Genomic DNA, 26,956 nt, shown 5'->3' with positions numbered 1-26,956 from the left:
AAACAGGTTGGCCACCGAAATATTTTACAGGAGTTTGCCTACATCAGTGATATTCACTAAACATAATGAGGATTAACTGAAAAATTGAGAAACTATTCATTATATTGAGTTACTGTTATTTTAAATAACGTGTTGCTTTTGAATCTTAATTTTAATTGAACAAGGTGAAGTCATAAGACGATTGTATGATGTAGATTGATAACAAGAATGATCTTACAATATTTGTATAAATCCAATAATTTAATAAACATTTTACGATAAACAACATATGCTGTATTACATTCCATGAGCTTATTCTAACAATGATTAACAAGAAAATACAAGATGTTTTTCAGCTGAGTCCAGTTATTTCCAGTATTTCAAGAAATATACACTTTGATGGATCTAAAACCACCTTTGACAATTTTTCTAAAACAGCTGAGTTGCAAGATGATTTAATGTACACAGAAACGGTCGCCTATTAAAACCTATTCATCTCTCTCTCTCTCTCTCTCTCTCTCTCTCTCTCTTGATACTATGCAATTAGATAACATCAAAAGAATGCTTCTGTTAATTAACAGGGAAAATACTAAGTTGCGAAACTTTCTTGGATATATTTCTTAGGAAAAATATAAGTACTTATAAGCGTTTTTTTTAACCCCTATGTGGAAACTGAAAGTTGCAATGATATCCTAAATTTGCATCGATGATGGGATGTGACAGAAAAGGACTTTCAACTATAGTTTATAATGCCCCGTAGTTTAAAAAAACTAATTTTTTTAAAAAACTGTCTTCAAGATATAATTCGAATTTCTTTTTAAAAATTGTCTAATTACATTTTCAAATTTATTATACAATTGGCATATGTGTGCCATTGGCCATTTCAGCGTTAATCGTCTATATAGTACAATGGGGAGATCATTTCAACATTTCTCTTCGGTCGGAATGTAGTAAGTTCGAATCCCGCCTGGATAACAGGATCCGTTTGATGAGGACTTTTCAAGAGACTGTGAGGTAGTCTATCTCATGTGGAAGTAGCATGGTTTTGTTTCTGCAAAGTTCGCAAACTGGTAGGAGAACACTCGCACTTAACAGCATAATATACTGGTCTTCTTTGGTCTAATTTCAACCAACCCAACCTGACTCGTTCTGGTTACGAAATACATACGATTGTACACTGAATTCTCAAAACAATTCAAAGCATGGATGAAACGAAATGAGGAAGAATATTGCATCAACTTATGATGCGGATGGTTGGTCATCTTTGATTTTAATACAGTCATTCGAGTAGGCTAAAAGTAGTGCGAAATGTGTACCAAAGAAACGTGTGACATGCCCTTATACATAAGAATAGGCTGAACATTTCGAAAAGAACAGTTTTCTACTTCAAATTTCAACGCAGAACATCACTAGCTTCGTACTAGAGGTGATGTGGATTGCATTCATTTGGACTCGAATCCAAAATACATAATTAATTTTGTACTAAAGATTTACATACATCGTCAATAATTCAATATATTAATGTGTGCTGCTTTCAACTGAGAAAATTAAATTTTATGTGCATCTTGATTGAATTTTTAAATAATATCTGAACTAATTCTCACTTCGGTGTGAGGCCTCGTTTCCATCACCTAGCAGGTCTCTGTATAAGGGCGTGTTGGGATCAGAGCATTTGTGCTGGGTGAACCTCTTCTTAAGAAACCTGAGCAGAACATCAAATACTAGACAATGAACCCACGTGATAACTGACCAAAAAATTAATCATTTTGAAGTTCTTTTTCTGAGTTGTCAGTAGTTGATGGCGTTTCTTCTTCTTCTTCTTCTTCTTCTTTTTCGTTCTTTTCTTCCATGTTCTTGAAACAGGTTATCTTAAGAGAATATTGCTGGCACTCGGAAGCGAAGGTGAAGAAGTAGAAGACGAGAATCAATATCAGAACCCATTCAGAAATAGAACTGATGAGGTAGAATGAGTCGAACTGAAAGGGAAAAAAATTAGTGGGCGATGAGTTTCTTTTATATGATATGCATAACTTGCAAACGAAAATCACTAAGTACATCGGTCGGCAATAGCGTTGTGTGAATTGATACGAAATGTATTGTTTCGTTTGAGGTTAACAAAGATATCAGTCCATCTGTTTTTATGCACACTGGTGTCCAAAAGTTAATGACGATCTCATCCTAATAAATTATATTACACAAACAATCTGCTATAAATTTCATGCAAATTAAATACCAATACGTTTTTGGCACAAGTTAGCAATATTTTAAGGACGTAGATAAAGAATTAATATACGCTGCTTACAGAAAACTATGCGAAGAGACATTTCAGTGTGGAATACGTCCGCCCCGAACTGCGATGCAGTTCTCACAACGTCGTACCCTGATTAAAACGCCAAGTGATTGAGGAGTTTTTGAGCAAAATGACCCACTCCTCCTTCAGAGCAAGGATAAGGCCTTGTTTACTTATTAGCGGGGAATTTGCATCAGCAATGCGTCTCCTGATTGCGTCCCAAACGTGTCCTATGCAGTTGTGATCTGTGGAGCGTGCTGGCCACTCCATTCTATTAGTATCCTCAGTCTCCAGAAGTATCTCCACTACTCGTGTACGATGTGGTTTGGCATGTGATCCATGAAAATGAATTCTAGCTTACTTGAATACCTCCCCACACCATGACCCCAGTACCGCCGTATCTATCCTTTTCAAGAACATTCTCGCAGTACCACTTTCACGACAGATCAAGTGTCGTCTAGAATCGGAGGAAAGACCACAACGACTCTCATCTGTAAAGAGCATATTACCTCACTGGTGTCTTGTCCAATTTTTATGTATACAACACCACTGAAAACGTGTCCTACGATGAGCTGTGAATAAAGGGACGCAGGTTGCAGGCGGTTGGGTGTATAGGCCTGCTTGCCGCAGACATCTTGCCACCTGTGCTTGAATGGAGCCGACTTGCAAGCTGACCTGCTGTGGTATGTCGATTACGTTTTGCTGTTATAACCAAAAATCTGTCTTCATTCTCCGTGAACGAGGGAGGGCGAGCTCTTAGCAAACGTCTGGAACACATTCCATTAGTTCTCAGAGATGTGAGATTCAAAACTCTCCGATAATATCAGTAATTCTTTGGCCTTCTTCAAGATTTCCATAATTCTTCTCCGCGTCAAATCATCTAGTGATGTCTGAGATATTAAAAGACAACCCAAGTTTGCAACTTTATTCCTTCACGAAAAGAGATTTCATCAAACTCAATTCACTTAGCGCAGCGTTTTGTCTTTTGTCTTGTTGATTTCTATCACGTGACCCCTTTTCGCGCGATTTTAAAATTTGAATGATCCACTTTCTACTCAATTTATACAAATTGCCACAAGCCGATTCATCAGAATTTGCGGTTGAAATCTTAAGAAATACTGTTCGTCCTTAGGAGCTGGACACCAGAGTATGAATGAGGAATTTGAACTTGACTGATCAACTCTATTCTATGTGAACAAGGAGATCGACTGATTACACATACCAAGAATAACAGCCTGCGCTGATTTGATTTCTGTGTGCTGAAGGTTTAGTGGACTTACCGAATTGACAGTATATACAAGAGGACTCACATGATCAGATCCTCCCTCTTTCTATTTAGACAACCACGAGATAAATCACTTGATGATTATCAGTGAAAGGGTATGAAAAATGATGTCCATTTACGTCGTTTGTGCTACTTTTAATAAGTATATTGGTGAGGCTTTCTGCATCCGTCTTGTGCATATTATTATTGGTCATTTCTAAGGATGCATTTTGTGCCACAGAATAACTTTGTTTGTTATTCTAGCGTAACACTGAAGCAAATAACTATTTAGTTTATTATTTATCATGCGATTTATAGTATGATATAAAGCATAAACGTACAATTTATTACTGATTAACATGTACAAAATTAAAAACTTTTTTTGCTTAAAATACTTTTTTCAGATTAACAAATAATGCGCTAATTTTGCAAAGCCTGTTTTTAAACAACAAGGAAAAATGCATTTGCTGTTTGCATAATATTCCTGTGAGAATTATAAATTTTTTAACCTTTATTTTTCCCAAATATTTTCAGGAGGCATAACACAAGTTTCACTTGTGTTGTGCATCTCTTTAGATACAAGAATTGGGAATCAGATAATGTACCAGGAACATGTCAAATATATAACGAGTTAGTGCAAAATAAAAATGGAATTAACTTATCTTCGTAAAGGCAATCAATTGAGAAGAAATAGCACATTTTACCAACATAAGGAAAATCATAAAATGTGGAAGAATATCTCAGGAAAGCAATCCGCAATGGACTATAAAATACACAATAGAATGAATAAAAAACTTATTCAATAAATTATAAATATTTAATATTAAATGAACAACAAGGTTTCAGATTTGGAAGGTCCTACACAGAAGTAATAAATGCAGTGAAATAACTAATAGAAAAATCAATAAATTAAACCTCTCCGGTTTTTATGCGTTTTGTAAATCTACATAAAGCATCGCAAATGTAACTACATCGACTAATTGAGTGATAAAAGTCCATCCAAGATCCATACAAAATTTCAATAATTTTGAACCAAAAAAAAAAGAACAAAAGAGAGACATTTTGATGCGCTTTGTATCTCTAATTATTCAATAAAATCTTAATCAATTTTTATCGTAAAATAGTCTTACCTGATGCGGTAATGCAGGGTTGCCAACCACATTTTTCACTGACATATCCACGTAAGTCTGCACTGTTGGGTAAGCCATAGCAAGAACTGGGATTATATTTAAGGAAGCTATTCTTGACTCAATAATTTAAAGAATAAAATTACAGATTAAAGTATTTTTTATTCTTTGTTTAATTAGAAATCAATAGAAAGGTCTAGAAATAGATAACATCCTCTTGAGATTACAGCAGCATTTGCAGAATACATTTAAATGTTTTAGCCAAATGTAGCGCCATCATTTTGATTTATTATACTTCGGTATTATAACTAACACCTCTATAAATAGTAAGTATTGTGTCCTTGTGTTTCGAAATATGAGCAAGCTTCCTTCTCAATTTTCCTGTTACCAAATTCTTGTGCGGATTTAACGCAAGGAGGCTCCGACAGTCGCTTTTATTATTAAAAATACATGAAAAAATTTTCGTAATCATTTCTGTTAAAAGGATACCTATCATGTGATAGACAAGGGCAAATATTCCTCGAATAAGATTCCATTTAGTCACACGTTTTTCCTGCATGTAGGTGATCACAGTGACAAAAATCATGTACAAACCCATCCCCATTAAAATAGCTAGAGAACCAAGTCCATGAGGAAGTAACTGCGTCATATACTGAAATGAATATAAAACTGCATTAAAATACGATTTTTTTTAAAACTCTTGTAATTGCAAAGTAAAGGAATGTAACATAATCGTTATGATATACATATAATGATCTGAGAAAACAACGTGTACAAGATGGAGCAAAAATAATAAAGAAAAACGACATATCTTTTAGAAAAATATCCCTTATTTCGTAATGCTAATGATAATTTTCTAACAAGGAGAATGTTTGCTTATTTTACTGTCAGCAGGGGTCGTTAAGGATCATTTGTAGTCAAGGTTATAATCACAGCATCTACAAAAACATGCGCATTAATATAAAAAATTAACGAAGGCAGATATTTTAAAGGCTATTTGGCCGTTGTATTATCACAAATGAATCATTTGCTGGCTGTCAGTGCATCATTTGACATTGTTAGTGAGTTTTTTACAAGGAAGAACGAATAAATATTTCTGGTGGCTCCTTCCTTACTATCTTGCACGAGTCAGAGTAAATAAGTCTCTGATGACCCATTAAAAGTACGTGTATGGCGTGGTGAATATAAAACCACATATTGTATAACTTCGTGTTTTTTAATTTTAAATTCTGAACTCACAGACAATGATGAATACAATTAATTAAACAATAGCTAATATGATTTACATTTTATTATTTTTAATTATCAGAAAAAATAAATGTTTATTAAAAATAAATGCAATAATAGACTGAATGAAAAAATATATGATATTACAATAATATTTTATATTCCTCTGACAATTGACATTTATGACTTAAGGGGTGACGCGAAACGCTTTTCATATTCCCCGTTGTCTGTTACGGTCACAGTGAGGGAAAATATCATGAACAGTTTGCTCGCCCAAAATGGGCATGGAGATTATACATCACTGAAGGAAGTTAAAATTGTTTTGGGCTTTTGTGTCTGAATGTATCCGTAGGCTCATAGGCTACAGCTTGCTGAACTAGATCATTGGGATGAGTGGACGTCTTTAGGAAAAACTTTGCAGCTAAAGTTTGTAGGAAGGAGAAGATATAAGGAATATTTGTATCTCGGTGAAGTTAATGATTTCTGACGAACCATGGGACGTTTAGGATCATTCTCAACCATTTGTTCTGAACGCGTTGCAATTCGATAATATTTGTAGTGGAAGTGTGGCTCCAGGCTGGAGAAGCATAAGTAACTATAGGACGAATCGTTAGCTGGTATAAATGCGGTTTGATTCTGATGTTTAGCTTGCTGCTTCTGTTTATTAGGGGGTAGATCTGAGCGATGGCTTTAGATGCCTTTGTACATGTAGCCTTGATGTGTTGGTTAAAAGTTAATTTTTTGTCGAGGTGGACACCTAAGTATTTTGTTTCTGTCTGCCAGGGAATTTTGGTGTTGAATAATAAGATGTCTCCTACAGGGGATATCGACCTTTATTTGTGAAAAGAATAGCTGAACTTTTTAGGGAATTTACTTGCAGTCTCCATTTATAGAACCATCTTTCTAATTTTAGAAGGTTTTCTTGAAGTTTTCTAGTAACGAAATGTGGTCGGAGAGATCTGACTAATAATGCCGTGTCATCTACATACAGAGACATAATGGATGACATTGGGTTGTGCGGGATATCAGACATGTATACAGAGAACAACAATGGAGCCAGTAGTGATCCTTGTGGCACTTCGGCCAAGATGGGTCGCTGAGATGAGATAGTGCCATTAATCTTGACTTGCATGGTCCTGTTTTGCAGATATGAACTAACTAAATGTATCAATTTCATTGAGATACCAGCTGAGATAAATTTATGTAACAGTCCAAAATGCCATATTTTGTCAAATGCTTTGGATAGGTCAAGGAAAACAACTCCCGTGTATTGACGCCAGTTGTAGCTGGCAGTAATGTATTCCACTATTCTGTGGATTTGGTGAGTAGTACTATGGTATTGCCGAAAACCGAACTGCCCTTTAGGAAGGATGTCTGGTTCATTTATTGAGGCTTGAAGACGTGCGAGGATGACCTTCTCCGCAATCTTGCCTAGGTTGAGACTGATTGGACGATAATTTTGAGGCAAGTGAGGATCCTTGCCTGGCTTATGTATAGGAATTACATCGGCCAGTTTCCAGGTGGAAGGAAAATAGTGAAGACTTAGGATTGCATTTATAATTATGGTCAGGTGCACTACTGATTTTCGGGGGAAACGTTTGATCACCCGATTAGTAATTCCGTCTGGCCCAGGAGCTTTTTTGTTCTTTAATGTTTTAATAATGTCATATATCTCAGCAGGTGATGTTGGTGCAATATGGTCCGTGCTGGTGTCAGGAAGTTTGAGTGAGTGTCTGACCTTTCTGTGAACCTTATATATGTGATCAAAGTCAAGGTTTTCATACGAAGGCCTGCATTGCTCCTCCAAATTGTTTGCTATAACTTCTGCTTTGTCTACATCCGTGTAAGCAAGGCCCTGGTTAGAGAATATTGGGGGAAGGGATCTGTCTTTATTTCTCATATTTTTCAGTAGTCCTCAGATGGAGTGATCAGCAGGTGAAATAGAGGCTAACGTTTCTTCCCATACTTGGTCTATATGAGCTTTGAGTGCATCTCTTACTGCCCCATTTAACCTGTTTAGAGCTGTTTTATTTTGTGGAGTACACGTGTTATGGAATCTTTTCCTAGCTCTGTTTTTGTCTCTGATTAAGCTCATGATGTCTTCAGGCAAACGATCTTGCTTGCGGGCAGATTTGTAGGAGGTAGCTACCGTAATAGCAGAATTACTTTGTTGTGTGAGATTTGTAACTGCAGTTTCCACTTCTTCTTTTGTGCGTATGTGAGGAATAGGTCCAATATAATCCTTGAGTGTTGTTGACAGTCTTTCCCATGCTATGCAGGAGTGAGAAGGAGGAGACAGGTATTCTTGTTTTCCCAGCTGTAGTAGAATTGGGTTGTCATCGGATGATAGTTCATCCATAGATATGATGCTGTATTGAAGTTTGATATCCTGCAGGACAGCTATATCCAGGATGTCAGCAGTGCCAAACTGAGATGAGTTGGTTCGGTGGGGCCTGCCACAACAGCGTTCCTTGATCCTAAGTAATTGGAAAGGATGTAACCATTCTTGTTGGTGGTTTTGCAATTCCACGCAGGGTGCTTGGAGTTCAGATCCCCGGCTATAATGTTCGGCTCTCTGGCGCATAAGATGGCATTTAGGTCAGAGTGTAGTAGAGATTTTTGGGGAGGGTTGTAAGCTGAGTAGATTTTCAGTTTGCCAGTGGAGCTGGTGACTACTTCCACGCCTGTGATCTCAAGGTTAGTGGCTGAAGTGTTGCTCACAGAGTGGTGCTTAATGCAATTTTTAATGAAGATGGCAGTGCCGCTGGCTCTGTGGAGTAATCTATCGTTTCTGTATAGGCCATAACTTCTTATTTTAGGATTGTCTGAGGGTCTTAAATGAGTTTCACTGATTAATATAACATCTGGTTGATACCTAGATGTGAAATCTCGGAGTTCCAGAATTCTGTTTTTGAGGCCACTTGAATTCCATGCAACGATCTGAAGAGATGCTGGAATGAATTTTTTACTATTCATTTATGAGAGCTGTGAGGATGACCTGTGTTTCACGAAGAAATCTTTTAGTGGAGGTTGCAGTAGGGTTTGACAAGCAGCAATCTTGTAGCATGTTTCCTAGTGAGACCGTAATAACAGCTGTTAGATTTTTAGGTGCTATTGGTTGATGTTGTTCTGGTATGGGTCTATTTGTACAGGTCGCATCAGAGGTCTTCGACTGTGGCCGCTGAGTCTCCAGTTTTGATGTCTGGGCCTCTAGTGTTCTTATACTATAGGAGGAGGGCTGATTGACTGCCTCCATCCGTCTGTTCTTTGGGTGCTCAGTACATCCTTTGTAGTTCGCAGGATGAGGGCCACCGCAGTTGGCACATTTGGCCGAGGTAGTCCTCGGCTTTGTGCAGGTATTGGTTGGGTGGCTGTCCCCACATTTCAAACATCTATAATCCGCTCTACATAGATTCTGGACATGGCCAAACTTCTGGAACCTCAGGCACTGCCCAGAAGATGATCTTTTCCGGAGTGGTTCTAGTGTGACGATAAGTCCACAGACTGTATTTAAGTTGTAGATATTTTTGTAAATTTCATGAATCTCTAGTAGGACTAATGGCATGGGAGTCTTGTCTGCTTTGTGCATTCTGATGACCTTGACTGGAGGCAGATCCTGAGAATTAAGGTTAGCAGCTATTTCTGCTGCGTCAATGTCTTCACAGACACCACGAAGGATCACTTTTAAATTTTTTTCCGAGCTGAGAGCAAAGGTATGATACTGGATGCCTCTATCGTCCAGTTCTTTGGCCTTAATGAAGCCAATGTGCAGATTGGACATTGTGAATCTTAAAGCTGCCCATCTCTGTTTTTCATCTTTTTCTCTAAGGATAATCGGAGGCACCTTTTCTTTGTAAGAAATAGCGGCGTCCGAGCCCTGAGCATCCTGTTCCATTTCGTTGTCTTTGTGCGGTTCTTCTGTTGTTCTTCGCTTTTTTGCGTGCGCGCACTTCTACAAAGTCTGAAGGAGTAGAAGGCACCGATTCTAACTGATCTTCTGCGACAAAGTCTGTGACACTTTCCGGGGGAAACGTGTCATGAAGTTTCACTTTTCCGGGCTAATTGTTGTTAAGTAACCTAGTCTTATAAATTCTCTATATACCTCTTTGAATATTGTCTCATTTAGCTGTTTTTCCATGACTATCAATGTGAAGTATCTAAAGTTGAAGGGGAAAAAAAAACGCTTACCGTGCAGTTGAAGCCTTACCGGCACTTATGCAGGACTCTGAATGTTTGGGGTAAGACACTGATTTTGGGGTAAGAGCACTGATATTTAATGGCGTGGTATTCAGAACACATTTACAACAAATATCACTTGCCGGTCACTCGGTCCGTCTCCGGTCAAATTTGCTGCCTTTTTCATATTCCTCTTTGTAGTTTTTTTCTTTTTTATTGAGAAGGCATACTTTTATTAAGATGGTGTCGTTGTTATTAATACGTAGAAATAAAAAATAAAATATAATTAAGATTAATGAAGTTGGTTTTTAACTTAATTAATTCAATTTCTACCTAATTTTAAATTAGGTAGGACTTGAAGTTAATTTTAATTTGGCAGAAATTTTAATTTGTTATATCATCAATTACTTCTTTTGTTTCCATGGAATATTTAATCTTACACATAACCTGGAGGAGTACGAAGCACAATTTTAGACTGTGACATCCCTTTCTATCCGTAGTAAATAATCCTGACATCAATCTCCTCCTTCTGTCCCCCCCCACCCACCACCACCCACTTATTAGAAGCTTACAGGCTAGCGAACGAAATTATCAAATTTTATTTTAATTATTGTCGAAACTATTTCTATTGAAATACTTAGGAATTCAGATTAATTCAAGGAATAATATGTTTATATTTTAAAAGCCTCCACACACACACACACACACACACACGCACGCACGCACGCACGCACGGAGGCGTCGAGAGGAACGAACTGACACTTGGGTCACTGTTAAATATTCACGAGAGGTTGTATCATCGCATGCCATTTCGAACAGCAGCCAATGAAGCCACTACAGGAAAGTCGTTAATGAACACTTAAGTGTGAAAGTCGTTAACGAACACTTCTCTATTCAAAGAACGTCTGTCAACACTTGTCAAGAAGAGCAGCGGTGAAGGATGCATTCATTGAGTGATTCACGCCTTCCATTGTTAAAAATAACTGCCGGAGTGCGTAGGAATACACAAAAAAAAGGTGTCACAAAATATAATTGTCTGACAACATTATTGCATATTAATGTGTATGATTGTGTAAATACGAACATCATTTCAAAAGTTCTGCACATCCTACTCCTGTTGTCAAACCAAACATACCTTCAATACGTCTATTCTGCCTTATTACTGTTGGCCGTTGTATGGTTGATTCTTTTGTTCTTGTCAATAAAACATTTTGTTGTGCGTTTCATAAATGAGTTCATTTGATCAGAAAACTCGTCAACTTGTAGTGAAGCGTTTTCCACGAAGTGGGTTTTTAAAGTTAGAAAACAGATTGAAGTCAAAAAGGCTCAAGTCAGGATTGTGGACAGTGAGAATTCACTTGCCATCAATATTTTTTTTTTAAGGTCGCATATCTCAAGTGCAAAACGTGGCTCGCATTATCAAGAAAAATCAGAACTCTGGTAACGAACATGTCGGGTCTTCGCTGCGAATTTTAAGGCAAAAAAATTACCTTCAAGAAACTTCCTGTAGTGCGCTGTTGTCACATGGAAAAATATAATAACTGGGATTCTCATTGTGGATGTGATAAAGCAAACCACCTCTATTATGCCAAATCATCTCTCTCTCTCTCTCTCTTTCTTTCTCTCCTCACTATTCGCATGTAAGTTATAATCAAGCGCTTCCACCTACCCACTTCTCATCATTAACGAATCCCATTGGATAGCTGGCCGTGGTTATCAGACCAAACACGCCGATTCCACCGAGGACGAGGGCAATCTTGTTCATCCTGGCCACGGCTTTACATTTAATCCGGTTTCTTTGTTCCGCATGAGCGTACCGAATGAAAAACACGACAATGGCTGCAATGAAAGAAATAACAGGATTGAAAATTATATTTGAACAACACATAATAAGATGATAAATTAATACATAATGAACAAATTAGCTTAAAATGATGAACTACATGATTCATTTATACTCGAGTTTTAATTAATAGTGACGCTTTTTCAAAACAACCTTTGTGGCAAGATTAGTTAGGTTTTTGTTTTACCGTGTGGTACAATACGATAGATTTTATTACATTTGAAACCTTTAAGTGATTTTTCATATGAAGGTTAGTTAGCTGGTTTATACAGAGATCAAAGATTTTCTCTTCAAAATAAAACAAAAAAAGCAAACGTTAAACCACCCGAAGAACACACCACTGACAAAAATAATACTCACTCCTTTTAGCGTTAATGGCCGCTGTCGATTGTTTAAAACTACAGCGGCCATTAACGCTAAAAGGAGCGAGTATTATTTTTGTCAGTGGTGTGTTCTTCGGGTGGTTTGTCTTTTGCTTTTTTTGTTTTGTAACTGCATCTACTTGTTGTGTATGCAAGGAAGAAGATCCAATAGGAACAATACAATTTAGCCATAGATCGCTTCATTGCTTAACCAAGGAAAGTAAAGCCCGATGAACAATATGGCTTCTCAAGTACAAGGTCATGTAGTGCATTTTTCCAGGAAATGCTTACTATTTTAAAATCTTTCCTCAATTACATGACGATTACCGTACGAAAATGCGATAAACAGTTTACTCCTTTATTCCATCGTGCATGAGTCATAGAAATTCTGAATCATCTAGAAACGATCTATTGTGTAGGTGCCACGAAGCAAAAAAGGAAAACTGTCAAAAATATCGTGCAAAATGGTCAAAATCTCTTCACTTCACATTGTTTTCTAAAGTGATTACGACTACAATAATTTTCGAAACAAAGTTGTTGAAGAAGTAATTCTGCATAAGAGTGAAAATCAGAGAATAATGGGTTTCTTAGGAGATGCAGACGTAAATGAAAGATGACGGCTTATCTTATTAAAATATAATGATGGTTAAGTAAGATTCATCAGTTTAGAGAGATGACACAGAGAGTATGGATTAGAAAGTAAAGTGCACGTGTGTGTGTGTGTGTGTGTGTGTGTGTGTGTGTGTGTGTGTGTGTGTGTGTGTGTGTGTGTGTGTGTGTGTGTGTGTGTGTGTGTGTGTGTGTGTGTGTGTGTGTGTGTGTGTGTGTGTGTGTGTGTGTGTGTGTGTGTGTGTGTGTGTGTGTGTGTGAGGGAGAGTCATATTAAATCATGAATCTCTAATTTAATTTCTTCAATCATTTCCTCCTTTGTAAATTGCACAGCTGGACGAGGAAAATACTTCAAGAAGTAGAACCATACTGAAGACCATACTGACTTTTGCCTTTTTTTTTCAATACATAAAATAGAATAGATGTGGTAATAGAGAAGGAACAAGTATACAGAGTTTAAAATAATAAAAAATGATGAGACAATAGAAAATTATTATTATTTTCAAAGCTGTGGAAAGCAGCCATCCCTTTGTGAATTTATATTTGGGGATATCTCTTTCGAAGCCACTTTAGTCTGTTGCTGACTCTCTTGTGCTGCTACTCCTGGTCAGGTTCATTGGCAGAATTCAAAGCGCGCACTCGATTAATATATCTAAATTACTCACGATATTTAAATGGTTTTTGTTTATAATATAAAATCAAATTTTATTTCTTTTATTATATTTAATTTTATTAAATGGGAAACATCATTTACCTGGCATTGTTGTTGCAAACAGCATGAAAGAAAATATGCCACTCTGAGGGGGCGATCCTCCTGCTTGACTGAAAATGGAAAATGGAATTAAAAGAACCACTGAAACTTATATCGATATAAACCTGAAAACAGGTTTGCAATTTAGAGGCTTTGATTAACGATAAATTGAGTTTTATACACTCAAAAGTTATTACCAGTGGAGAAATGGTTAATCTAATCTAATCTTTAGAACGATAATGACATTTTGATAACTTTCTCGAATAACACTACAAATTTTATCGATACACACACACATTACAATTTTTTCATTGGTTTTCTAGAATGACAATGACAATGCTTTAAATGGGTATCCTTTATGACATTTCGATTTTCTATAATTCAGTACAGCATAGCGTGGTTTGGTTAAGGGGAAGATAGTTTATGGCGAACCCCATTTTTCTTTTGAAGATGTCATGAGAGAAATGGATCAAGGTAATGTCTGTGATGTGATTTATTTGGACTTAAGAAAAGCCTTTGACACTATTCTAGATCAGAATTTGTTGATTAAAATGCACCAAATATAAATTACAGATAATCTAAATGAGGGGGAGATGAGAAACTGGTTAATTTATTGACAACAGAAAGCAATGTTTAGAGGGAGTCTTCAAAGGCCCTTCGGTACCTTAAAGGCAGCCAACTAATACCTGACTGCCAGTACGGATTCTGCCTCTGAAGATCAACAGGAAATCTACTCATATATGTTACCTATCCCGGGACAAATGCCATAGAGAAGTTTGGTGAATCCCAAGTGGTTGCACTTACTATCTCCGAAGATTCTGAGTCTGGTCTGCCACAAAGGCCTATTAAGCAAGCTCCCATCATTTGGTCTTCCCAGTGACTTATGCAACTGGGTCGCAAATGTTCGAACTGGACTCACATTGCGTGTGATGATTGGTCCATGTCCTTTTACTATTCAACTAACGCTGAGGGTTCCACAAGGTTCTTTTCTCTTATTAATCCTTTTCGTTCTCATATCACCAACCTACTTCAGTTGACCACTAAACTAATACAGTTTCGCTGATGACAGCACTTTGCACTTCTCTACCACACAAATTACCACATCTTACAGAGCATCAACCACCACTGCCCTTAATTCTAACCTCCAAGCCATCCTCCAATGGGGTTCAGACAACCTCATCAATTTCAATACTATCAAAAACCCAAAACAATACTCAAATTTCTAAACAAGATGAGAGTTAGTTTTCTTCCTAGAATTACTTTGATATCAATCCTCTTTTGTCATAAACACATCGCAATCATTGGCTACTCAGATTGATTCCTCTAAGATTCCTCTTTCGATGGTGTTACCTCACCTCTGAAAAGCTGTTGACCTTTATGCAAATCTCAAATCCGCTTAGATATGCTATCGAATATTGCTTTTATATTTGGGTGGTGCCACTCAGAGATTCCTAAATATACTCAGTTCAATACAGAAGAAGACAGACTTATTAATTACCCACCTCTTACCAACTCACTCCACTCACTCTCACATGGGAATTTGGTTTCTGAAATACTCTATAAATATTCCCACAGTAATTGTTCATGTGAACCAGCATCAATTATTCCTTCATCCTGTACTAAATCCATGGAGACAAGTGCAGCTTCTATTAAACATCCCATCAGAGTACACCTTGAAACCTACAGAACAAGTTTCTTTTCCTCCTGCTCCATCCCTGTTACTGCTGTATTGTGGAACAGTCTTCCTAAGATGCATTTCCAAGGAATACAATATGCAAGTGTTCAAATCAAATGTAAATCAATTAATCCTTTTCCAACACAAAACCAATTCACCATGATTTACTATAGGTAGATCAACCAATTTCTCGTGTGTGAACTTGCACATAAAAAGACCCAAATTGTTGGTGAGTGGAGCACTCCAACAATTAGCGGCCTTGTTGTTTAATATATTCGTAAATGACAACTAGCAAAGGCTAGCAGATTATGGAATAAGTTAAAAGAAATTTTGCCTCCAGGAGAAAGGATATAATGATACCGTTATACAAGTCTTTAGTCAGGAAAATATTGGATTATCGCTTTACTCACCAAACTTTCAACATATGTAAAGAACCATTCCAAACATCATTTGTTGACTTAATTTCTTATTAAAATCGCACATAATAAATGAAAAGTTTAAAGTACATCTTTCGAAACGACCTAATTACAACAGCATATGCATGGCTTAATATATTACGCTCATTATTATTTAAGTAATATATTTAAGTAGAGCCTTGTTCCTATAATGATCTCTCTCTATGTGTGTGTGTGTGTGTGTGTGTATCCTATATATATATAAAATGATACGCCTTTTATGTCACGTTTATATGTCACGTTTTTTGAAACATTTTGAAACTCAGGGGGTACCCTAAGTGTCGAGTCATCAGAATTCAAGGAGAACCGGCCTACCAGTGCGGAACACAGGGGGGGGGATTGGGCGCCGTCGGTGCCAGGGGGGGAGTATCCCCCTAGTATATATATATATGTGTGTGTGGTATATACACACAACTCTGCTTATATACAGTATACATATATATACACACACATATATACCGCTTATATATATATACATATATACATATCTCTATATACATAACCCTGCTACTAGTATGTTCATTTTGTGACTATATCAGTTGCTTTAATATCATTTTGGTTCTAGATGTTTATCAGAACTTTCCAGACCCCCCCCTACCTCGTATGCAGTCTACTGTACATGAGAATAGGCATTCCGCGCTCTGCAGAACATTTTCAAAAATAAACGTATGTAATACTAGTCAATAATAAGTGCATTTTAAGCGAATGTATACAATATATCTTGTCTAATTTTATATTTATGTCTTAGATCCAATGCACTGTTATTGGAGAACAATTTGCTGACTTTCTAAACCAACGTTTTTACTTGCATAGTTTTTTATATTGCTCTCACACACGAAAGATTATATGCAAACATAGTAAATTTATAGTGGGTTAGTTAAGGAATTATTTTGGTATATTTTTTATTTATCTTTTACATATTCCGGAAATTCTGCTACAGAGACCAAACAACGAACTTTTTCAAGTCACTCCTGTCCTCCAGTAAGCAGGGCTGCGGTCTTACATCGATTTAATCGTATTTTATTAGTATTTTATATTATTGATGCGTGTGTTCTCTGGTAAGGCTTTTCTATCCGAATGGTGCTAGAAATTCTTTTGTTTTCTAAATGTATACTCTTAGTGAATTGAGTTGTCAGAATCATTTGAAGCTAAAAATGTCTTTTCTGTCTTCGAATAGTTCAAACAAACTTACTTAATTTGAAAGCCCGTTAAGAATGCGTCTCAGAGGGATCGCGCTGAACAGCATGGTTGACTTTTTGACTGTGCTACGTTCATAAATGGGTTCCTGATTTTAGCTTGCAGGTAAGATACAACACTCTCTGTCCAAAACGAAACAGAACTTTTCCAAAATAGAAGAAACTAATGGCGCCACCTGTTGTATCTTCTTGACGTCGAAAGCCGCAACTTTCTTTAGTGTTGGATCAACTGTTTATGATATTTGTTTCATTAGAAGCCGAGTTATAGTGCCAAGAGTGACAGTGTGTTTTGACGAACGGTCGGTCGTCACGATATTCATGCCGCACGCGACGAATTCTCTCTATCAATCGCTTCAAAACTTCTAGATAAAACTCACGATTGACCGTTTGGCCAGACGGAACGAATTCTTTGTGGATAATGCCCTTGGAATCGTAGAAACAAATCAGCATTGTCTTTACTTTTGACTTCTCCAAGCGACTTTTTTTTCGGATGCCCCTCTTCTGGTGGTCTCCATTCAGCACTCTGGAGCTTTATTTCCGGCTCATATTCAAAACAACAAGTTTCGTCACCAGTAACGATCGTTTCAAGGAAGTTTGAGTCCTTACGAACGGTTTTAATGATGTGCTTGCAGTATTCAATTCGATACATTTTTTGGTCGTCGGTCAACTTGTGTGGAACAAATCGCGAATTCAGTTTACGAAGGCTCAAACTCTCCGTCAAAATGTTGTGCACAGTTGATTTTGAAATCTCCAATTCATCTTCAATCAATCTCACGATTTCGGATTTTCTTTGATGAAATCACGCATTTTTTGGATGTTAGCTTCGCTCAGTCCAGTTTTTGGAAACCGGCTTTTCGTCGTCCTCAAGCGTCTCACGACCACTTTGAAATCGCTTAAACCACTCGTAAACTTGAGTACGGGATAGGCATTCATCACCGTATGCTTTTTGAAGCATTTGATGCGTTTCGGTAAAACGTTTACCAAGTTTAACACAAAAGTCCATCGTTTGAAACTCATTTTCCGACCGTTCGTCAAAACACAGTCACTCTTGGCACTATAACTCGGCTTCTAATGAAACAAATGTCATAAATAGTTGAAACAACGCTAATTAAGGTTGCCGCTTTCGAGAATAAAAAAGATACAATAGGTGGCGCCACTAGTTTCTTCTATTTTCGAAAAATTCGGTTTCTTTTGGGGTGGAGGGTGTACTCAAAATTGTCCAGGAGATAAACAAATTTATCTCCTCCTACATTTGTTTTTCTCTTCAACCCCCTTATTTTAAGTGAAAATAAACTACGCTTAACATTCTCATAACTTAAGATCAGCATGATAATGTTGGTCTTTTCTTCTGCTTTGGCATTACAACTGAATTAAAATCTTACCTGATAAAAGGAAGGAATGCAGGAAGGTCGCCACGAGCCACAGCGATTATATAAGGCACAAAAATGCCGATTAAAGTAAATGATCCAACCAGTAGAGGAAAAAGGGACGTCCTTGTAAATTCTACACTAACATGCAGCGGAGAGACCTCCATGGTTGAACCTGCAATCGAAAAAAAAACGTAAAAATTTTATACTGTTTTAATATCTGATGTTAAAAAACTGAAACAAATTTTTTATTAAAGTCAATTTATTTAATTAACAAGAAATAATAAGAATGAAAGTGGGTGTGTGGGGTAGGGTGTATGCGATTCGTTTTTATTGAGTTCTTGTAGTGTCATTAAAACATCCAAAATTTAAAATGCAACTACTCCTGCATCTAAGACATAATTAGTAATTTCGAATATTCAGCAACAAAGGACTTCATCTATACCGACTAAGCTACAGTAGTAGCTTAGTCGGTATAGATGAAGCCCTTTGGAAAAACCTCGCTTCTAGTCCGGTCTGGGACGCGAAGAACCACTATCCGGGCTTTTCAATTGAAGGTGAGTTAGCAAGTCCGAAATAGAAGTTGAAAGGTTCCCCTCCCTCCCGAAAACTTCATCTAGCAAGTAGGAACAACCGCCAGGAGACAACACACGCAAGTTATACATAAAATATCCATTTAAGTATAGAACTCAACACTTTATCCTGAAATTATGATTATAAAGCCAGTTTGGAAGGGCATGCATCTTAAGAACCCTTTAAGTACTGGGGATTATTAAAATATCCATATACGCGATGAAATATTTGTTATATCACCTCACTCTAAAATTTGGCTGGTGCATAAAACGCATGCCGATATGCCTGATTCCATATTTGGTGGATCTTTTGTATTCAGAAATAAGTCAAGCAAGTAAGGGCTAAACTGTCTGTGAGAAAACTCTGAAATAGGATATACATCTATATTCTTCTTTAGCCTAAATGTATTACAATTAACAGTTCGTAAAGCTTTATTATAAGCACTGCTACACTTTAATTATAGGATAGCCATACGGCTTACTAAATCTCCTTATTCTCAAGAGTTCACAGATTACCTTCGTATACCCTATACTTAGATCTACAGATTATTTGGTGTATTTCCAGTGTGAGAGAGAAAAATAACTTCTTTCGAAAATAACGTGGGAACTAATCAGTTGTGTGCATGCAGGAAACGTAAGTGTACTTACCCAGAGAACGCTGGCGGGGAAATGAAAGTGACTGCGTTTGGGGAACGATTTGCAAACGATGCAGTTAGTAGAGCAAAGCCTTCCTTCCTGAACCTGCAGGGCTAGAGGCGTATTTCGTAAATACCAAAAAGGCAATAAAACCATTTATCAGTACTAATTATGATTTTGAAAGGAAGGACCACTTACTGTCGATTTTTTGAGGAAATTTAATCAGAACGCCTTCTCTCCTCTGTTTCTCTGAATGGTGTATTGGGGATATCCTGAAGAACAGAAGCCGATGTCCACATCAGTTCCCTACTCACACTTCGAGACACCTACTTAACCGGTATTCATCTTTATCTCGAATAACACTTGATCTAAATAAAACGGGTCTCATACACATAGGCTGATTCTCTGGTCAGATAAAATAAGGAAATTTGTCTTTCGTACTTCCTTCTTACTTCCTTCGTGCAATGGTTATAATGACTAAACGTGTTCCAGATACTTGCAGAGGTGAGTGACATTTCAGTTATTAAAATATACGAGACTGGATGGATGACTGGTTGCTTAGTTTTGTTTATTTTTTTCTTCAGGGCAATTATGTCGCTCAGAGATCGACATTATATAACCATTCAATTATTTGTATGGGGGATGGCTTAATTATCGTGTTTAATTTGAAATTAATGACCAAAAGTAAGACTCCCAAACGATAGAATTAGCTAAAATTAGTTTGCAACTGTTAATGTTTTTGAATAAAATATTTTACGAGTTTGATATCTTAGACTGGTGATGACCGGCTGTTAAGGTATGATAGACGTCGTGCTCATTTTAAGGGAAATATTTTCTGCTAATGTAAATGACGTTTTAGTTCAACACTTACCTCAATAAATGATTAATATACCAGTACACACGTGTAAAGCTCTGTACAGAGTGGTTCATAAGTTATCGTAAAGTGCAAACAATAAATAACTACAAAAATATAAGGAAAACGTCAAAGCAGTCTCTTTTAAAAATGTCGAATGTGGATCGATATTTTTTATGTTCTGTGTGTTTCTTTTTAGTGATGACTTTAGATCTAGTTCAACTCGTTCAGATTTAATCTCTTAGGACATACACTTAAGGTGTTGGGATAGAGAACGACCTCTAAAAGGCATACGGATTTTCAAAACACTACAACTGTATGACGTAAATTGAAAATTATATAAGCAAAATATAATTTATGTTTAAGTTGTAAATCAGCAGTTAGAAGTGAAGGAAATAGAGAAAGATGACTTGATGTAAAATCAAGAAGACAAGAAAGCACATTACCTCCACTCTTATTCATCATGTATATAGATCGCACTCATCAAGTTCTACTTCTTATTAACACTGTTTGCTTAATATTTCATATCTTTGCATTTATCCACTTTCATTCACTAACGTGATGTTAAACTTAGTATTAGAATCGGAAATATAAAACTTAGCTCTTTGCTTTATGCAGATAATGTTGTACTCCTAAACGCGTCGAGTGCAATTCTCCCACATTCCCTGATTACATTGAATAACAGCTGTAACAAATTTAGTAGAAAACCAGCAATAAAAAGGCCAAAACTATGAAAATAAGCAGGAACACGGAAAACTTTAGCTGCATTCTGAATGGAGAACCTATAGAACAAATAAAATATTTCAGCTATTTAGTCACAGTTTTCAGCGAAGATGGCGGGTTAAATCTGGAATAAGCAAAGCTAGTTTGATTAAAATAAAATAGAAATTAGTCATAACACGAAACTAGTAGTATACAAGCCGATGTCCAAACAGTTTTAAGTAATGGGTTTTAAGTTATGGGTCTGAAAGTTGAGTTACAAAGACTAGAGACGAGACCACAGATATGAGGGCTCTGAGAACAATTAGGGGACTGAACAGATGGCATCAATGGTAGAATCATATTAAAAATGAAGATATCAGAAATAAATGATATTGGCATTCCAGAATGATGAACATAGCTAATCTGAGGTGGTGTGGCGGCCACTTAAATAGAATAGGTGAGGAAAGGTTACCAAAATAGGTGTTTGATTCGAAGATTTCAGGAAAGAGATCCAGGGGATAGGTGGATTGATTCAGTCAAATTCAGAAGAACGAAATGTTAGATACGACAGTTTTGGAGTGCAGACAATAACAGACTAATTTGGAGGAAATTGTGGATAGGAGATTAATGATAATGTAAACTATATCATGTGGTGCTGTCATAGTAGCTTACATATTGGAGGTACATATCAGGAAATTGATGACGATAATATGTCTAACTTTTGAAGTAGTTTAATTTCCAAACATTGCTTTTTTTTCTTCTTTTTTTTTTGACTGTCTGCATATCCACAATCCCCACAAATGTTTTAATTCTTGCTTTTTGAAATACTTGCAATTGGCACAGTTTATTCATTCCCATCTCGATTTTTGGATCAGTTCCTCTATTTCATTACATGCGTCCTGAGGGTCAGTGTTAACCTTCGTCCCAGCAAGAATACTCAAACGAAAAAAAAAATAATGTTCTACAAATCTGTGGGATAATGAAAGTTTCTTTTTTTTAATATTTTCACCTATAAGAATAACTGCAATGCCAGTTCATAGGACGCCATGTTTTTTTTCTTTTTTTTTTCAAGGCTTGTCAATTTTTATATCCATTTTTCGAAGATGAATTGAAATTTTCGTTTTTTTACACAGCACTAAGAGACACGTTTGTACTTTTTTTTTTTTTGAAAGAGGATAATCCCCACAAAGAGCTGAAATATAATAGCTTAAAGCAATCCGGGTATTTTTAGAGCACGCGGAAATGGTAGAACTAGGATGTGTGTCAGTGGGTATTGCTAATGACATGCTGCTTCCCTGAAGATAACTAATAGTTTTTTCTTTCTTTCAGAGCACGTGCATTGTGAAAGAACTAATTTCAGGAAGTAGAGGAACAGAAAAATAGAAAAAATAAGTCGTGTAAGAAAATAGTCAACCATACATCAAAAACAGCAGCTATGATCTTCGAATGTTATGGAATTTAGACGAAGCTCTAGAATTATTATGAGTTGAAGAGTGAGATACCAATAACATGCTTACTTTTAAATTCGAACCTTCTCTCAGTTGGTTTTGAAGCGTAGTTTGATTGCTGAATGATAATATGAACCATGAAGTACTGCTGCCCAAATCGATACACTCCATTGGTTGTTTGTCATATTTTCTATCGGTTCCTGGTTGTTGAGATGTTTTCCCTCGATTATCGTTATTATTATTATTATTATTTTCCCAAACGGATAATGAAATACAAACTCCCTGTGTGCAGTAGAGTGAATAAGATCAGTACAATATTGATTGAAATGTGATATTACAACACGATGTTTTCCTGAGTGTCAGCTCGTTTTGTTGTTAACAAAATAAAAACGAATAACAGACGGAAGTCTTTTTCTTTATCATTTTATCAAATCAGAATAGTATTCCCAGAAACGTCCATCATAGAAATTAAAACAAAATACATGAAAAACAGTAATCAAGTTTTCGTTTATTTGGTGTTTTCATTCTTATACAAAAGTCATGATTTGTTTCAGGTGATCAAATGTAAAAATTTAAGCCTGAAAAATCTTTGAATATTTTAATAGCAGTGTAAACTGAATTTGTGAATTTTGCTATCTCCTATGAGGCAAAATTAGCCTTTCTCCCCTTCACTTGGCTTAATTGATAGCACGTTTAGGAGTTCAGTGGAAAACATGCAAACACTCATGTATTCATTACACCATTCAAAATCATCAGAAGAATAGAGTGAATTATGTGCTTATTGCAATTTATCAAAGAGTAAATCTAATACTTTCATGGATTATTTATTACTTTCTTCTGGCTAAAAAGGGAACAAACATCTTTGAAATAACATCATCGAAAACTACTTCGTGTTAACTTTTATGTGACAACTGTTCTCACATTTAATTTCGAATAAATACAACCGATTTCTTTAATGGCAAATGTCAACATGGTGTGTTGACTCGCATTCAACGATGTTCGCACAAAATTGTCGTGGAAAAGACTTTATTAAACTTTCTGAATAACCACATGTGAAAGAAATATTAATTCAGAATGACTACAGGAACCTAACAATGATAAAAGCTAATCCATATTAAGCCGGCCTGGTTGGCCAAGTGGTTAGCGTATCTGCTTTCCAGCCAAAAGGCTGTGGGTTCGAATCCCAACTTGGGCATGGATGTTTGTGATTGTCTGTGAAAATACTAGTGGTGGGAGGTAGATGGCGTTGATGTAGATGAGGAAGGTAGTTGTGGTGGATGGATTGGTGGAGATGGAGAGTTGTAAAGAATGCGCCATCCCTCGATGAGTCTTTGGACTCCCTGAAGGTGTGATGTAATAATAATAATAATAATAATATTCAATTGTAAAGAGGCATTTAAAGAGTTGGTAAGCGAAAGATAAACATTTATTGAGTCTACTCTTTAGTGTCTATAGGATTTAATGGATTTATGTTTATTAATGAGCAGTTTAGATGAACTTCAATCATGCATCATAATGAGCTTCTAGAAAATTACAGATCCAATTATAGGACCAGATAATTAAATGAATTTCTTATAAGCCAAATAGCTTCATTATAATAGGAGAGAATGTTACCAAATCCTGAGAGGTATTTGAAATTAAAAAGCAAAATTAGTTGTCATCAGGGATGCGTGCACTTCAACTAAAATTTACTGGACGAGTTTAAACTAGTATGTCATCATCTCTATGAGATTCCATCAAAAACGCCGTCTTGTACAAAATAAGGTCTAAGTTAATTGATCTTTGGCAAACACACTGGAGCTGGAACAGTTATCGGGAAAAGCTTCCTGTTATGCTTGAAATTAAAAGAAACCCTACATTTTTTGGTCTGAAGAGCATGAAATTGTGGCTGTCATAGTTTGAAACAAAAAAGGAGATAGGAAACGCTAATAGACGACTTGTCATGAAATGCTTTTAAATGTCTAGTGTGACACCACAGGCTTGCTCACTGGTGCTTTAAAAGGGTATAAAAATCCTAAATAGACTTTATTATCTCATTATGTAATTATTTTTGAAGTTTTATGAGAGGGATCATAATTATCCTCAATTAAACTTTCAATATCATTATAATCATCCTCATCATCTGCATAATAAAGTGATTGAAATCAAGAAAATAATAGACTGATCGGTACAAAATAAGGATTGGTTCTTGATAACGTGGAGGATTAATTCATTATACACAAGCAACGCAGATTGCTTCAAATAAAAGCAAAGAATTTGATTTCCATCGACTTAACGTTTTTTTTTCGCCCATGGCTAAAAGAATTTAATCGTACAGCTTTGCCAGCATTACATAAGGTGGACTGGCATTGGTTTTATGCATTCATTACTTACTTTGCTTCATATAATATACGTGCATATTTTTCTTCATCTGTGAACTACGTACTTGAACAGTTAAATAAGTATGCTTCTGATGAACAAAGCTGTTTATTACTGTTTTCGTTTCGCTTATAATTAAATAACAAGGCCAAAACATATATCACTTTAGCCTTCAGAGCAATCTCATCTGTTCAGGAAGACCTGCATTAGTAAGGTGTCAGAAGCATTCGCACTTGCTGCCCTGGATTGGACGAAATGTGTCCCTTGTTGCGAATAGTTCGTTTTGCTTCTTCTCACAAATTCTCAGTTTAGTTGAAATCAGAGAATGCGATACCTTAACGATCCTGTGGTTCTGGCTAGTACATTAGCTCTTAAAATTATTTAGTGCGCTTTTGGTACATTACTTTCCCACACACACTACCCTGCTGTCTACTTTCTATAGTCAAAACTCGGTTTATCATCGCCGCAAAACAGGAAAACTGGCTTGAAGAACACACACACATTATACATAGATAAAATGTGGATTAATCAACCTATTCCTTTGAATTTCGTTTCAAATGCCCACCATACCCAGGTGGGTCTGTGCACAAGCCTAAAACGGATAATCAGTGATGAATGCCTTCGTATTAATTCAGCAAAACTGATCGAGAAAGTTTATTTGTTGTCATTATTCAGTGGTCATCATTATGAAGTGCCAAACGTTATTGTGAGAGACCAACACCATGATAAGTTTTGAAATTCCCATTTCCGGAAATCTGTTCTATTCATTGACCATCCACCAGCAAAGCATTTAGTCCATTTATAATAATAACAATAATTCCAGTGATTGAAATCAAGAAAATAATAGAATGATCGGTACAAAAAATTGCTTGAAATAAAAGCAAAGAATTTGAATTCCATCGATTCAATAATTATTTCCATAGCATAATAATTATTTAATTATAATTATTATGATAATTAAAATTAAATACGTTATACTTCCATGTAGTTTTAACATCCCTGCTAAACAATTTTACTAGCTTCAATGTGTCCTTATAAGGAGGCATGACATCATCCTGGTCGCCAGCCTCTAAGTCCTCTCGACCACTTCCTCATTCGCAAATATTTAGATAACGAAATTCACAACTGTATTCCAGATAATGTAGTAACAAAGCCTTGTTATACAGAGAGGGAATAATAACGTCCTTATCTTTCGCTGTTGGAGTAGTTTTCAACATCCAAGGCACTTTTGTACGTTATATTTTATTATAAATCGAAACACGACAATGCTTGCCTATTTTAATCACGCAAATATCGTTTACTCATATAAATCTAGTAATAACAATAATAATAATAATAATAAGAAGAAGAAGAAGAAGAAGAATCAGCTGGTCTTACACGGAAGAGTTTTCATTCCACCCCACCACTACCAAAAAATAAAAATAAAAATAAAATAAAATAATAAATAAACCGGCCATAAGAATACAGTTAACATACAGACAAAATATAGCTCTCATAGTTTCAGTTGCTTCACCAGCAATTCTGATGACTTACGTTTAATATTTAGATAACATTATACTGTCTCAACCAAAACTGAATCACCGGTTAATATTTTAGATCGAATTCTTGCTGAATTAAAAATAATTAGAATCTCTCAAACCTTATTGAAAAAAAGGGCTATCAACGACAAATTCAGCAGACCTTTCTCTGAACAAATATTTAACTTTTGTAAACGTGAAAAGTTAGCGAAAAGTTTACGATTACTCATGGGTTTCCCAGAAGACTATGCGACCTGTTAGTTGATGAATTTGCCGATAGGTTTAGCCATGCAGTTTGACTTTACCGATTAAGAAAAAAAAATCCGATATGGCGACATTGCCTCGCAATTTTGCAGATCTTCATTGATGATATGCGTAATTCCAATGTAAGGGACGTCCACAAATAACAGAAATATCCATTCGGCAGTTAAAATATAATAATGTACAGATGCAATTGCTCTAATCCAGTAAGAATCGCTCACCTGTTTGAGTGTTCGTAGACGTCTCCATGCTTCTGTTTTTCGCGCGTGGTAAGTGAACACCTGTAGC

At 36.2% G+C, this 26,956-nt stretch overlaps 1 protein-coding gene across 1 annotated transcript; it reads right to left on the bottom strand.

Moving 5' to 3' along the window:
• Window positions 1-1,736: 1,736 nt before the first annotated feature.
• On the bottom strand, window positions 1,737-26,946 carry LOC150092533 (DNA damage-regulated autophagy modulator protein 1-like). Its single transcript, XM_090414226.1, has 7 exons — window positions 26,890-26,946; window positions 18,337-18,496; window positions 13,632-13,699; window positions 11,733-11,902; window positions 5,150-5,312; window positions 4,664-4,749; window positions 1,737-1,955 (listed from the first exon to the last, which is right to left on the bottom strand). The coding sequence occupies exons 1-7, from the start codon at window positions 26,915-26,917 to the stop codon at window positions 1,737-1,739; spliced, it is 894 nt and encodes a 297-aa protein (XP_090270352.1). The 5' UTR covers window positions 26,918-26,946.
• Between the last annotated feature and the right edge of the window lie 10 nt (window positions 26,947-26,956).

Source organism: Typopeltis vanoorti, chromosome 25 (genome assembly GCF_054136105.1).
Source record: "Typopeltis vanoorti isolate ZY-2024b chromosome 25, IOZ_Tvanoo_1.0, whole genome shotgun sequence".
In the NCBI taxonomy this organism is placed as follows: Eukaryota; Metazoa; Arthropoda; class Arachnida; order Uropygi; family Thelyphonidae; genus Typopeltis; species Typopeltis vanoorti.
This window is presented reverse-complemented; position numbering and strand designations above follow the sequence as displayed.

What these genes read in the sequence shown, in the direction of transcription:
- LOC150092533 (XM_090414226.1), bottom strand. Translation starts at nt 26,917, where the DNA reads ATGGAGACGTCTACGAACACTCAAACAG. An exon ending in GTCTACGAACACTCAAACAG is followed by an intron (nt 18,497 to 26,889) that starts GTGAGCGATTCT and finishes TTTCGATTGCAG; the next exon opens with GTTCAACCATGGAGGTCTCT. An exon ending in GTTTGCAACAACAATGCCAG is followed by an intron (nt 11,903 to 13,631) that starts GTAAATGATGTT and finishes CTTTCATTGCAG; the next exon opens with CCATTGTCGTGTTTTTCATT.